This window comes from Petaurus breviceps, unplaced genomic scaffold, assembly GCF_028583685.1.
Source record: "Petaurus breviceps papuanus isolate PSGF00001 unplaced genomic scaffold, PetGlider_PUasm1.0 140, whole genome shotgun sequence".
Taxonomy (NCBI): Eukaryota; Metazoa; Chordata; class Mammalia; order Diprotodontia; family Petauridae; genus Petaurus; species Petaurus breviceps.
In genome coordinates, this window is record NW_027185698.1 from 38,974,617 (window position 1) to 38,989,985 (window position 15,369).

Sequence of the window (15,369 nt, forward strand, 5' to 3'; positions counted from 1 at the left end):
CCCCAAAAAAGTAATGAAAATATGTATCTTCTATTGGCATGGGACATTCCATATATTTTCCCAGACCTGGTTGATGTAATTATTAGTGAGTTCTTCTGAACAACCTTTTTTCCTCTCTTTTTTTTTTGTTCTTTTTTGTAATGAATGGTTCTCTGGGCCACAGAAGAAAAGAAACAAATTTGGAAATGAAGGTAATATAAAAATGAAATATATTAACAAAATCTTTAATGACATGAATTAAATGAAGACTTCAGAGAAGCACCGGAAGACTTATGTGAACTGATGCAGAATTAAGTAAGTGGAATCAGAAAAGCAATCGCTACAATGATTATAGTAATATGTTTAAAAAAAATAACAAAATGGAATTCTGTGTAATTATATTGACCAATACGGTTTTACCTGGAAAAGAATTTTAAAAATGTATTTGCCTGACTTTTTAGAAGAGGTATGTATGGGAATGGGGTTGGAAGGGCAGGGTGGGAAGGACTATGGATATGGAATACTTAAAATATTGTCACACTCAATTAATGGATTGTTGAACTGCTTTTTAGAATCTTTATTTTTTGTTCCTAGGGATAACTCTTAGGGGCGAGGGAGGGACATTCAGAGGTGAAAGTGACATAAAAATCTATCTACAAAAGTAAAATGAAAAAGTATGGGAATGTTTTAAATGTTTGTACTGTGTTGAGAATTCTTCACCTTGCTCCACCCCATCCACAAAACATTAATTTGCTTTTATATTTTACTGTTTTTTTCTTTGATTTGTCTTTTTAGATATCAATACAGTCATAGTGGGCAAAATATGGAAAGTGCACTGGGCTAGGTTAAACTCTATCTGCAACTTGATATGTGACTTTTGGTAAAATATTTACCCTCTCTGAACCCCATTTTTCTTATCTGTAAATTTCAGGGAGTGATGAGGAGAGACAGATCTCTTCTAGTTCAGTGTGTGCCCCCAAAGTCAACCATCAAAAGACTTTTCTTTTAAACTTGCATAAACTCTAATAATTTCCAAATCTATAGAGCTGTCCTTGCAACAAACATGGGATGGAAGTGTAAACAGTATTATCCCCATACACAGGGAAATAGACTTTCCAGGAAAATGCTAGAAAAGAGTGAAGATATCAGGAACATGACCATTCTGATTCTATGTGGAACTCAAGACAAGGTATTAACACCAACCAGCCCATCTGTTCTTTTCCTTTGGACATATTTTACACTTTTCACACTGCTAAGACAGCAGTTGCCAACTTTGGTTTTGCAACACCCTGGAGTATTTATAGTTATTGGAGAAGGAGCCTTGTGAAACATTCTCCATTCCCACCAAAAAATTAATGATAACTCATTTTAATGGTATAATAAAGTTATTTATGCAAGATAGTTGGATCTGACTCTAAGCCATATGTGAAGGTATCCATAGAAAGAAAGGAGTTCTTTTTAAAAGGAGTTTCAGGTATTGAGGAAGAAATTCTGATTCACAGAATCTCAGAGACTTTGGTCACTGTATAGTCTAACCCAGGGGTGGGGAACTTGTGGCCTCAAGGCCACATGTGGCCTTCTAAGACCTTGGGTGCAGCCTTTTGACTGAGTTCAAATTTTACAAAACAAATCCTTTTATTAAAGGGATTTATTCTGTGAAATTTGGATTCAGTCTAAGGGCTGCACTTGAGGACCTAGAAGGACATATGTGGCCTCAAGGCCACAGGTTCCCCATCCCTGGTCTAACCCATATCTGAACAAGAATCTCTTTAATCAAGAGTTTTTAGCTATTAGACTGTAAGCTCCTTGAGAAGAGGGACTGTCTTATCTCTTTTGTATCCCTAGCACATAGTATAATGGCTGACACATACCAGGTGCTTAAAAAAAAAGCTTTATTTTTTAAACATTTTTAATTAATTAATTTGTTTTAAATTTTCAGCATTCTCTCTTATAAGATTTTGAGTTCTAAATTTTCCCCTTCCCTCTCCCTTCCAAGACAGCATGTAATCTGATATAGGTTATACCTGTACAACCATATTAAACATATTTCCACATTGGTCATGTTGTAAAGAAGAATCTGAAGAAAAGGGAGAAAAAGAAAAAAAGAGGGAGAAAGAAAATAGTAAGCCTCAATCTTCAGTCAGACACCATAGTTCTTTCTCTGCATGTAGATGGCATTTTCCATCATGAGTTTTTTGGAATTGTCTTAGAATCAAGGGTGGCAAACCTGTGACCTCAAGGCCACATATGGCCTTCTAGGTCCTCAAGTGCCACTCTTTGACTGAATCCAAACTTCACAGAACAAATCTCCTTAATGAAAGGATTTGTTCTGTAAAACTTAGACTCAGTCAAAAGGTTGTACCCAAGGACCTAGAAGGGCACATGTGGCTTCGAGGTTGCAGGTTCCCCACCCCTGTAGATCATTGCATTGCTGAGATGAGCAAAGTCTATCAGATTTGATCTTTGGAAATGTTGCTGTTACTGTGTGCAATATTCTCCTGGTTATGTTCACTTCACTCATGATCAGTTCATATAAGTCTTCCCAGGTTTTCTGAAGTCTATCTGTTCATCATTTCTTGTAGAACAATAATATTTCATTACATTCATATACCATAACTTGTTCAGTCATTCCCCAATTAATGGGGCATCCCATCAATTTCTATTCCCTTTGCTAGCACAAAAAGAGTTGCTATAAATATGTTGGTACAGGTGGGTCCTTTTCCTGTTTTTATGCTCTCTTTGGAATATAGCTCTAGAAGTGGTATTGCTGAACCAAAGGGTAGGTGCATTTTTATAGCCCTTTGAGCATAGTTCTAAATTACTCTCCAGAATGGCTGGATCAGTTCACAACTCCACCAACAATGCATTAGTGTTCCAATTAAAATTTTTTTATTAATAAATGTTTATGGATTAATTGGAGTCCAGGTGTCTCTTCAGGACTCATGAATTTGTATAGAGAAAAAAAATCACATCTTTATTTTAACTATACCCTCTAACTGAAATTGAGCATTTCCTTCATTTATTTAATTTATTTATATATTTACATTTAAATTATTTTCAAAAACATTCTCAGGAGGGGCCCATAGGTTTTATCCCACTGTCAAAGGGTTCTGTGACCCACAATAGATTAATATCCCCTGCTGGAACATGCCCAAGTAGTCATTCAGGCTCTTCTTAAATACTTCTAATCATAGGAAACTCATTGTCTACTAAGGCAACTGATTCATTTTTTGAACAGCTCTGATTGTTGGGAAGTGTTTCTTTATACTGAACTGAAATTTTTGCCATTGTTCCCAGCTCCCCAGTCCAGGGCCAGAAAAAATGTCTAATTGACCTTTTACATGATAGTCCTTCAAATACTAAAATATAGTTAGCAATGTTGCTCCCTCCCCCCCTTCACCCTCTCTCCCCTGACTTCTTTTCTCCAAGCCAAATATCTACATTTTCTTCAAGTAATCCTCAAAAAGCATGTTTATAAGGCTGTCCTCTGGACACTTCTCTAGGCTATCAATGTTCCTCAAGACTGGTCCTCAGAACTGATCCAACCATTCTGGAGAGCAATTTGTAAGGATGCCCAAAGGACGATCAAACTGTGCAAACTCTTTGATCCATCAATTCCACTTCTAGGTCTGTATCCCAAAGAGATCATAAAAATAGGAAAAGGACCCACATTTACAAAAATATTTATAGCAGCTCTTTTTGTGGTGGCCAAGAATTAGACACTGAAGGGGATGCCGATCATTTGGGGAATGACTGAACAAGTTGTGGTATACGAATGTAATGGAATACTGTTCTTCTATAAGAAATGATGAGCAGGCAGACTTCAGAAAAACCTGGAAAGACTTACCTGAACTGATTCTAAGTGAAGTGAGCAGAACCAGGAGAACATCGTACACAGTAACAGCAACATTGTGTCATGATCAACTGTGAATGATTTAGCTCTTCTTAGTAATATAATCATCCAAGACAATTCTAAAAGACTCATGATAGAAAATGCTAACCATATCCAGCGAAAGAACTATGGAGTCTGAATGCAGGTCAAAGTATACTATTTCACTTTCCTCATGTGTATGTGTGTGTGTGTTTTCCTTTGGCAAACTGGATTTTTTTCAAAGGGTTTCTTCTTTTACAACATGACTAATATGGAAGTATGCTTTACATGATTGCATACATATAAGCTACATGAAATTGCTTACTATTCTAGGGAGAGAGAGGGGAAAGGGAGGAGAACATTTGGAACTCCAAATTTTATTTACAAATGAATTTTAATAATTGCCTTTACATGTAATTAGAAAAAGTAAAATATTATTATTTTTTTAAGTGTGGTACTCAGAACTGACCAAAATATTCCAGATGTGTCCTGACTAGGGCAGAGTTTAGCAGGACTGATTACTACTTCCCTAGGCCTGAACAGTATAGCTCTCTTGATGCATCCTAGGATTAAAGGAGCTTTCTTGGACATACATCACACTACTGACTCATTTTCAGTACACTTTCAGTCCACTTTATCTGAAGTAACTTTCAGGTGTTTAAAAATAATAATAATAATAATAATTCTTTACGTGAAGGAAAATTTGTCACCACTACAGAAAGGGAAAAGCATTAGAAATTGGAGACAGAAGATATGGTTTTGAAGCTCCACTTTTAATATACTGTAGCTGAAAAAAATGAATGTTAAAATGTGAATGAATGTTGAAACTTATGCTAATAGAAATTGGTCACTAAAAGAGGTAGCCAGTAAAGTGAAATATAGCTTGTATTGGTCAATATGTCTGTAGATTCCACTCCCACACCCAGAACTACTTCAATTAGTCAGGCAAAATGATTAAGATTGACCCATTCACTTCTAAACGTACAGGCTCTCAGACCCCTCATTTTTGCATGAGGAAACATGCAGTATGATCCCTTTAGAAGGACTCAGCCTCATTCTCTCCAGGTCCAATCCAGACTTTGAAATATTACCCTCACAGCTTAGCTTCTTCTCTTATTTTTTTAAGATACAAAATTATTTATTTTCTTAAAAGATTCCTGGAAAAATATACAAATATGAGAACATCTCAAAGAGGAACAAGGAGATCAAGATCTTGCTTCAAGTGAGCCCTGAGATCTGAAACTTCCTGCTTTCTGGAAGGAGAAGGGAAATAAACTGTTAAAAATGTACTTGAGGTCCAGGAGCACTTCCCTCAAATAGGTGCAAAGATGTCCCAAAAGGAACCACAGGTCCTGAAATAAACAGTAATGATCCCTCTGTCAACTGCACGATCTCAGAGCTGAAAGGGACCTAGTAGCGTGATACTTGGCTGAGAATCCTCGCTAAGACATACTCAACAGTGGTCATCTCTTGAAGTTCTCAAGTGAGGAAAGCTACTACTTTGAGATATAGAAGGAAATCCGGCTTGGAAAACTAAGGGGAGAAAGTAAAGTGAGGATAGAGAATGGGGTTGGGGAAGAAGAAAATGAAAAAGAAAGAAGAGCGACAAGAGAGACAGAAGAATGGATGAGGAAGAATGGAGGGGAAGAAAAGGCAGAAAGAGGAGGAATAAAATGGAACGGAAAGAGGAAAACTAAGAAAAGAGAGTCGAGTAGAAGAAGAGAGCGTTAAGAGTTCAGCCGGTGAAAGGAGAGCTAGAGAGGGGTAAAAGAGGATGGTGGAAAACAAAGCTGAAGGGTGGGAGAGAAGGGAGAAGAAGGTAAAGGAAAGTAGTTTGGATTTGGAGCAAGAAGAGGAGGAGGGAGATTAGAAGTTGGAGATGGGAGAAGAGGAGCTTGGATTTGGTTCTCTAAGGAGGTGGAGTCTGGCTCGGAGGCTGGGCGCGCAGCTGGCCCCAGACACCTCCTCCTAGACAGCTGCAGCTGCCCCTAAGGCACAGCCCACATGCATACCTCTTTGCGCCTAAACGCAAGCTCCCTCAACCCTGCCTCCTCCTGCGGCAAGACTATTGCTCCTTGGATAATCCCTGGCTGCCTCGTCAAAGCTCGGCAGCCAGATTTGGGGAGTCCTCTCCACCCCACTCCCACAACCCCCTCCTCTTTCTTCTCTAGGGTGTGTGTTGTGGGGAGGAGCATTGGATGCCTGGCGGCTTTAAAATCTGGCTCCACGCTCTCCTGCCAGCAGAGCAAGAGTAGAAGCCGCTGCCTTCACCTAGCACTACGCGTTTTGCTTGACCCAGGAAATCTCTCCAGTCCAGGGCTCACTTGAACTGAGATCTTGATACACCCAACTCTGTGTGTCAGGGGCCTGCCTCCTCCTGCCCACCTCTGCCCGGCCCCCTCCGGGCTAGTGCTTTGTATGTTCTGGGCCCCAGAACCCTCCGAATAGGGAGAAGCAATCCCCGTTCCTCGGGGCCAGCTTCCTTAGCTAAGCAGGTTTTGCAGTACCTCCCATCTCCCCGCTCTGGCCCGTCTGCGCTCCTCTGGAGTCCCGAAACTGGGCGACTCTTGTTTGTTTCTCAGCTGTCCCACAACGCTTCGGCAGGGGTCTTTTAAAATCATTTAAAGCTGCAGCATTTGAGCCCTAAGTGGAGAGGGGTCGCCATGCTTCCAAGTACCTTCCTGCTGTGCACTCTGGGGCTGCTGGCTCTGCTGCGCCCCGGCCAGGCAGAGCCCCTGACATGCCCACCGCGCTGCGACGTCTCCAAGTGCCCCAGTCCCAGCTGCCCTGGAGGGTACGTGCCCGACCGCTGTAACTGCTGCCTGGTGTGCGCAGCAGCCGAGGGCGATGCGTGCGGCAGAAAGGACGACCCCCCGTGCGGAGACAGCTTGGAGTGTGGCCACCCGGCGGGCAAGCGCTTCGCCAAGGGAGTTTGCCAGTGCAAGCTGACCTACCAGGTGTGCGGCAGCGACGGGCGAACCTACGACAACGTGTGCCGGCTGAAGGCTGCCAGCCGCAAAGCCCTTCAGCAGGGGCTGCCCGCTGTCATTCAGATCCAGAAGGGCGCCTGTGAATCGGGTAAGAGGAGCGCGGGCCCACTGTGTGTAACTGGGGGGGCAAGGCAAGATTCGGAAAGATCTAGCCCGAGAGAGCTGAAGCGCGGAACCGCTGAGCTTGAAGGGACCTTAGAAGTCAGAAAGTTAGAGAGAGCTCCCAAAGGAATTCGGCCCCGGGCATTTTCTCTGGCTCTCTCCCAAGCCTAGAACGCCCTTCCTTTTATTCTCTGCCTACTGACCTCTGGCTTTTTTTTTAAGTCCCAGCTAAAATTCCATCTTCTAGAGGAAGCTTTTCCCAACCTCTCTTAGTTCTAATGCCTTCCATCTCTCCTTCTTTCCTATTTATCCTGTATATGACTTCTTTGATATCTCCTGGCTTGTTGTCTCCCCCATTAGATTATGAGGTCTTTGAGGGCAAAGATTCTTTTGCTTCTTTTTGTGTCTCCAAGCCCTTATCACAGTACCTGGAACATAGTAGGGACTTAATAAATGCTTCTTGATTGGCTGATTGACTTGCATTGTCAGTTCTGGAAAGGAACTTAGAATTTTAAAGTGTCAGATGTGAGAGAAGTCCTAAAATGTCATAATTAGAATGGAACTTAGAATTTAGAAGACAAAATATAAGATCTGGAAGGGACCTTATAATTTAGAACCTAGAGTGTCTGAATTGGGAAGAACCTTCAGGCTTAGAATATCAGAGCTGACATCAAAGAACGACAGAAGTCTCAGACTTGAAGAGACTCTCAGTATGGATTCCAACCCATTCTTCAATCATAATCCCCTTTTACTACATCCCCAGAGAAGTGATCATGTGATCTTTGATTGAAGGCTCCTAATAAGGGGAAATCTACCTCCCCCAGGTTGCCCATTATACTTTTGGATACCCCTAAAAGGGACCTCAAAACACAGAATGTCGGATCTAGAATTAGAACGTGGACTCATATGACAACAGAACTAGGAGGGACCTTAGTGATCATCATTTTAAAGATGAGGAAACTGAGGCCCAGAAAGCAGAGGTAACCCCAACACACACATTTCCACTGGTAGAACCTGCCCATACTTCAGAGCCCAGTGGGTTAGTAGGAAAGTGGGCATTGGAACAATGTCAACTGGTTTCTTGCCCAGGGATGTTTGCAATGATGCTTCTGAGCATACAAATGTGCCCTGATTAGGAAGCTGACTACAAAGGGAATGGACCAGAGTGGGCTGCTCCAAAAATGGGAAGACAGTCAAGGACCCTGTGATAGGTATACTAGGTCTCCTAATTGCAGTGTCCAATAGTTTTGGAATTACTTAACAAAGGACTATAGGATTGTAAGATTACAGAGTTATAGTTGGAAGGGACCACAGAGGTTTTCTAGAGAGGACATCTCATTTTACAGATGAGGAAACTGAGGCTCAGAGAAATGAAGTGACTTGTCCAAGATCACACAGTTAGTGCAGTATGATTCAATGGGATCAAAAACACTTGAGTTCTAATCTTAGCTCTGCCATTAACTTGTTACCCAAGACAAATTACATCCCACTTCCTAAATACTTGTTTTGCCTGTAGCATGAAAGGGTTATATTTTTTCTCTGATGTTTCATTAGATGTTCTCAACAATTACAAAAGTGAATTGATGGCTCCAGTTCCATATTCAATAGGAAATGTCTTTAAAACATCATCATATGCAAAATGATCATAATATCCTTACAAGGATTATAACAGCTCACAGCAACACCATGCTTTACAATTCAATTTCACCCATGATCTCAGTTCTTCTTTGCAAAAATCCTGAGAATTAGTTATTACAAGGAATATTTTCTCCATTTTGCAGAGGAGAAAAACAGATGGTTGGATTGGTAAAAAGACTTTTTCAAAATACTGAGCCAAGACTCCAGAGTAGGGGTTTTGAGCTCAGGTCTAGCTAATGCCATTTCTAGGCCACAAGAGCCTTCTTATATGTAACATGACTCAATCAGGTATGGAATTTGGTACAAGGTGGATCCATCTTGAATCCTATACAATGAAATTTGATTATGGCAATTATCAAAGCCATAAAGGCAGAGTGGAAAGAGGAGTAGCTTTGGAAGCAGAGAAGACCTAGGTTTGAATCAGTGCTCTCCCACTATGTAACTGTGAGACCTTGGGCAAGTCACACACTGACTTGAACTAGACCTCTCTGGGTCTAGTTCCTCTTCTGTAAAATGTGAATAATAACTCCCTTCCACACAGCACTTTGGAAAGTTCTATACAAACAGAAATTGCTCTCATTGCTTCAGTGTCCTTTATAATCGATCAATAAATAAACATTTATTACAAGCCTATCTTGTGTCAGGCATTGTGCTGAGTACCAGGAATACGAAAAGGGGCAAAAGACCGTCCCTGACCTCAAGGAGCTTACAGTGTGACGGAGGAGATAGCATGCGGATGAATACACACAGAGCAAGCTACGTACAGGATGAACAGGCAATGACGAACAGAAAGAAAGCATGGAATAAGGGAGGGATACAGAAGCTTTTGGTCGTGTGTGTGTGTGTGTGTGTGGAGAAAGTAGGATATTAGTTGGAACTTAAATCAAGCCAGGGAGGTCGCTAGTCATAGTGATGGAGGGAGAACATGGGGACAGTCAGAGACAATGCCCAGAGCCCAGAGATGGAGTATCTTGTTCATGGAACAGCCAAGAGGCCAGGATCGCTAGGCTGAAGAACGCTGGTCCCTCCATAATGTGAGTTGGATTAGATGATCTCCAAGCCCAATGTGACATGCAGAGGGATTGGAGATCCTTGTTCTTACAGCTCGGAAGTCAAGCTACAAGTCGGGATATTGTGAAGAAATTCTCTGCATCTGCTATCCCTGTGTAACCTTGGCATACTGAGGTTTCTAGCTCTTTCAGCCTGGAGGGTAGAAGGAGGGCTGACCTCAGAAAACAAAAGCGATTGCTCTGATTTCCCAAAATCACAGGGTAGAGATCACCTGGGTCTTTGTACAGACTCCTGGTTGTATATGCCACAACTTATCAAGTACCATTGGAATTAAGTTTGCATGTACTCTCCTTCCCTCCAATAAGAAATAGCTTCCTATCCATACCACTGTTTCATGTACACAACAATGTGCTACCCAGCTCTACTCACCATTTTCTAGCCACATCCTTCAGCTTCCTATCTCTAAGCCCTTGTTCACACTAGATCAACGATAACAACAACAATAACACACATACAAACTCAAACTCAAACAATGGAGGTTAGCTTGGTCAAGCCTAGATGATAGAGTAACCTGGAGTTTGGAGGACCTGAGTTCAAATTCTGCCTCAAGGCATTTACTTAGTTGGGTAAACCTGGGTAGGTCAAAAAAGGACCAAATGAGATAATATAGGTCAAGTGCTTTGCAAAACTTAAAGCACTATTTAAATGACAACTGTAGTCATCATTGTTGTTCTTAGTTATAGTTCTCTACACTGGAATACCCTCCTCCCTGATCCATTCCTACCGACTGAAATCCTACCTATACTGCAGGGACCAGCTCCAGTACCTTTTCTCCTATGAAGCCTTCCCAGACTGCTTACTCCCACCCACAAACAACCCCCCACCCCCTTGAACTACCTTAGCATTTTGTTTATTTCTCTTTTTCCTCACTTTATGCCCTATGGGAAAGGCAGCCTGCTATAAATGAAAGAACAAAGGATCTGGAGTCAGAATTCCTAGCCCTGACACTTGCTACCTGTGTAGGCTTTAGCAATTACTTCCCATCCATGGGCCTCAGTGTCGTCATCTGTAAAATGAGAGGATTGGTCCAGATGACCTCTTAGATCCTTCTGACTTCTTTGATGTTATTAATCTGGTATGGGAAAATGCCAGTCTGGCCCATTCATCACCATCCTTCTATCTTAGAAGTTATCTTCTGACCTGTGATCGCCTCATTAGAGTTGTGCGGCCACCAATCTGCAAGGATGTGACTCAACATGATAAATGGCCTTTCCAGGTACCCAATTTACTTCTGAGGGCACTTGGTTTTACTCACAGCTTAGGCTCAATTGGAAAGGATTTCTAACCAAATCCATCACAACACTTTACAAAGTGCTCAAGGAGAAATATCTCTGATATTTGTATTCACAAAAGGCAGGCCAAAAGTTCCTGGGTGCTTGCCAGCTCACAAAAGGCAACTGATCTGTGTGTGTGTGTGTGTGTGCGTATGTGTGTGTGTGTTTTAAGTGTCTTTTTCATATCAAACAACACAAGCACCTGATCGTGCAACCATGATATATTCTGGACATTCCAATTAAATCAAGGCCAGGGCATGTGATTACTTCAGAATTATACACTCAAGGCAGCTTAAAATGAAGAATTTATCCACCTAGTATTAGTATGCCTATGAAGAACAGGTTTTGACAGCCTCTTTCAGCTTTATTTAAATGCGAGAGGTGCCTTTTTAAAAAATCCTTTCTACAGCTTTCTTGGGTTGTCTGAAGCTTGGAATCTGGAATCTGGAGTAATGATACAGATCACTTGTATGTGTATGTGTGTTTCTTCTTTCCTCAGGACACCATAGTTCAGATATAACATCTGGTTTTCAAGGAAGACTCATATTTGCTGCAGTCTCACAGCTGGGTTGACAGGAACTGGGAAACCAAGAGACTTGGCCAAGGTGGAGTGAGCCAGGAACTCCACCAGTTAAGATGTTTAAAGACCAGAACATTTGACATCTGTAGCTGTTGCTTCCCAAACACAACCCTTTCAATACTCTCCTGGCCTCTCCTGTTTCCGAGCATAGAGAATCCCAAGACCATATGGCTGTTAGAAGGTTCACTCTGAGCTCCAACACAGAGCACAAGTTTAAAGGAATAAATAAGGATCTGTTCCAGTGAGGCAGGTGGTAGTTTACAGCAGATGAACTTAGGAGTGATCTGTAGGGATACTGCCTTTCCTTTTGGCCAAACCTACAGCACTTAAAGAGAAGAAAATTTGGCTTTTGGTGTGTCAGTAAAATGAGTGTTAGGGCTCATAGAGTATCAGAGCTGGAAAGAATCTCAAAGATCATCTAATTCAACCTTTTCATTTACAGATGAGTCTTCTGAGGTCCAGGGAAGATAGATAATTTGCCCAAGGTCACAAAAGTAGGAAGTTTCAAGGGACTTCATAAACCTCTAGTCCATCCTCTTCCCCCCAATTCCTATATGGAGATCTTCTCTACAACATCTACAGATATCTCTAAAGGCCTGAGAAATATTTGGTGATGTCGTTCAGTCATTTTAGTCACGTCTGACTCTTTGTGACCTCACCTGGGGTTTTCTTGGCAAAGTTACTAAAGTAGTTTGCCATCTCCTTCCCCAGCTCATTTTATAGATGAGGAAACTGAGGCAAACAGGGTTAAATAACTTGCCCAGGGTCACACAGCTAGTAAATGTCTGAAGCCAGATTTGAACTGAGGTCTTCCTGACTCTAGGCCCAATTCTCTATGCCATCTAGCTGCCACCTGGCCTTACCCCTCCCTTTTAATTCTATAGGTTTTGAGGATAAAAGGCCAACCAAATCTCTGGAGCACTGACAGCTTCTGGAAATGTTTGACAGCTTTGATTTTTCTCCAAAGGGTCAAGGCCCAATCCACTTCTGCAATAACTCTGTGTTCCACTGGCAAATAGTTTCATCTTGCTAATATATATTTTAGATTCTAATTGTTAGCAAGTATATTCATTCACTGCCTATTCTGACTTCATGTCACCAGCAGAATAGATAAGGTATGCCATGTGTGGCTTTCTCCTAGTCATTAAAAAAAAAAATTGAAGAGAACAGGACCAAGGACAGAGATTTAAAGTACTTTACTGTAGACATTCTGCCCCTCCCCCCTCCATTTCCCCAGGTTGACTTGCCTCACCAAAATCAGATTATTTTAGAAGAGCAGGGAACAGATAATTCTGGAGGGGGAAGGGACCTTAGAGTTCATCTGGTTCAACCCCATCCCCATTTTACCAATGTAGAAATCATGGTCTAGAGAGGTTTGTCCAAGATCATAACATTTTAAGTAGCACAACTAGGATTTGAACTGAGGTTCTTGGACTCCAAATCCCGTCATTTTCCCCCATTCTGTCACATTGTATAAGTTGATACCTACAACAGATGAGCTCATAGAAGGTAGGCTTTTGATGTAAAATTTCCCTTTTCAAAAAGAAAAAAGTGAAAAATATTCATCTGCCCTATTTTCTTTTTCAAATTCAATTAAGCCCTAATGACTGTTAAGGATAAATTTAGAAATGTAAATGTCTTTGCCTATTAGAGTGTTTTTTTTTTCCTTTGCTTTTCTTCAGATGATATTTGCATCAACATAAGATCCCAAAATTTTCTTTGGATGTATCAAGTACAATACAGGTACTCCTTGATTTAAAAATACTACCATTAGGTATAAAAACAGAAGTCCGAATTGTATTGTGGTCAAAAAGGGCTTCTTTGAGTCCCAGGGAGCAACAATTATTGCCACCTTGCTTAAGAAGTTGGTGACCATAGCAGCTGCTGGTAAGGAAGATGTGTTCCCAATATACTGAGTCTTCATAGGCACAAATTTCCCCATAGAAACAATATGATAACCTTTCAAGTATACAAAGCCTAATTTAATTCAAAGTGTGACTGAATGGGTATTATATTTTTTAAAAGCCTGTTTGAAACTGAGAAATAGTACTATATTTTACAATGTGGGCTAAATAGTTATTGTGTGCTAACCTGGAAAACTTATCATTCCATTGTTACTATGGGAAAATGTCTGCTCAATCCCCAGAACTGAAGAAATCATAGCTACTGTTTTCTCAGTACTTCCAGGTTTACAAAGCAGTTCGTTCACAATGACCACATAAAGTAGACAATGAACATCTTATTACCCTAATTTTATGGGTTTAGGGAGATGGTGAGACTTTCCTAGAGTTACACACTGCTAATCAGTGGAACAGATCAGGGCTGAACCCAAGTCCCTCCTTAAATCATACATACTCTAGAATACTATTGTATTCTAGCTGGGTATAATCTATACATGCAGATGACTTGAAAACCCCTGAGAGTAAAAGAAGTACCATAGAGCAGACTTTTCCAAAGAGAGATAGATATATCGATTGATAGATATTTGCTAAATCTCCCATTATCTTGTAGCATGGGCATGACCTTGAGTTACTGAAAACTACACCAAATGGAGCCCATGATAGATAAATTCTACCAAGTTAGAAAGGCTTCTTCTAGAATGAGGTGGACTATTTATTTATTTATTGAAGCACTTAGGGTTAAGTGACTTGCCCAAGGTCACACAACTAGTAACTCTCTGAGGTCACATTTGAACTCAGGTCCTCCTGACTCCAGGGCTGGTGCTCTATTCACTTCACCACCTAGCTACCCATTTTTTTCTTTTTTAAAATAAATTTTTTATCAGCCTAACCAAGCCCAGAGAGACTCTTTCCCAGATTTGCTGCAAGATTATTTTTAAACTTTTTTTGGTGGAAGGATCTTTCTAACAACAACTATACACATATAAATACAAATACACATATGTATGCATGCATATATGTATATGTGTGTTTACATACATACACATATATAATTGTGATTTTATATTTATTACATGTACATAAATATATTCTATATACTCACAGTGTGTGTATATTTAGAAGTGTTATAATGCACATATGACCAATTTTACATATGAAGAAATGCACTGTGGTCAAAAAGGGCTCCTTTGAACCCCAGGGATCAAGTTTAAAGGAATAAATTTAGATGAATTGTAGAATCTCAGAGCTAGAATAAATCTTAGAGGTCAACCAGGCCATAGTAGGGTATAAATTTCTATAATCTGTCTCCAGTGCCCTGGCAAAAGAAAATTCGTCTTTATGTATCAAGAATCACTAGTGATTCAAAGCATATTCAGAAGGCAAAATGGTATGGACATTTAGCAAACTAAGTTTTTCATCTGCAAAACCCCTTCACTTTACAGCAAAACAAGTAATTGTGATTGAAATGTGAAGTCTCTAGTGACTCATGATATACTCTCAGATAGGGTTCTTTTGTAGACTCATGAATTGACAGAACTATAAGGGAACAACCCTCTCCATTTTTATGAGGATTTTGACTGAGACCCAGAAAGATGGAAGGGACTTGGCCAAAGGAGCCAGACTATTGTGTGAGTCTCCTTTTTCTTGGCCCAGGGCTTTTTGTACTAATTAACAATCTCACATACTGTACTCAATAAGAGAGACCCCTGAACAGTACTTCAGCTCCCATAATTGTCCTAGGGGCTGGAAAAATTCAGTGCAATATTCTTGTAATTTCTTTGCTAGGGATGCTGAACTTGACCAGCTGGAGGATTTCAGTGGGGTTGGGAGGTGGAGTGGGGACAGGTTATGATGACGGACTTTGAAACCACACCATCTGAAGACAATTTATGGGAAACTGTTTTTGTTTCTTCTCGTTTTAGCTTGAAGTAGGCAAGTTTCAGGGGAAACATGATAGCTGCCT

The 15,369-nt window shown here is 40.8% G+C and overlaps 1 protein-coding gene across 1 annotated transcript in view; it reads left to right on the forward strand.

The window, feature by feature from the left end:
* Positions 1-6,193: 6,193 nt before the first annotated feature.
* The window catches only part of HTRA3 (HtrA serine peptidase 3), a 48,536-nt gene continuing 39,360 nt past the window's right edge, over positions 6,194-15,369 (forward strand). The window contains exon 1 of the mRNA XM_069070574.1: positions 6,194-6,928. Coding sequence (XP_068926675.1) covers positions 6,514-6,928 — 415 coding nt within the window. The 5' untranslated portion in view covers positions 6,194-6,513. The remainder of the gene's footprint in view (positions 6,929-15,369) is intronic.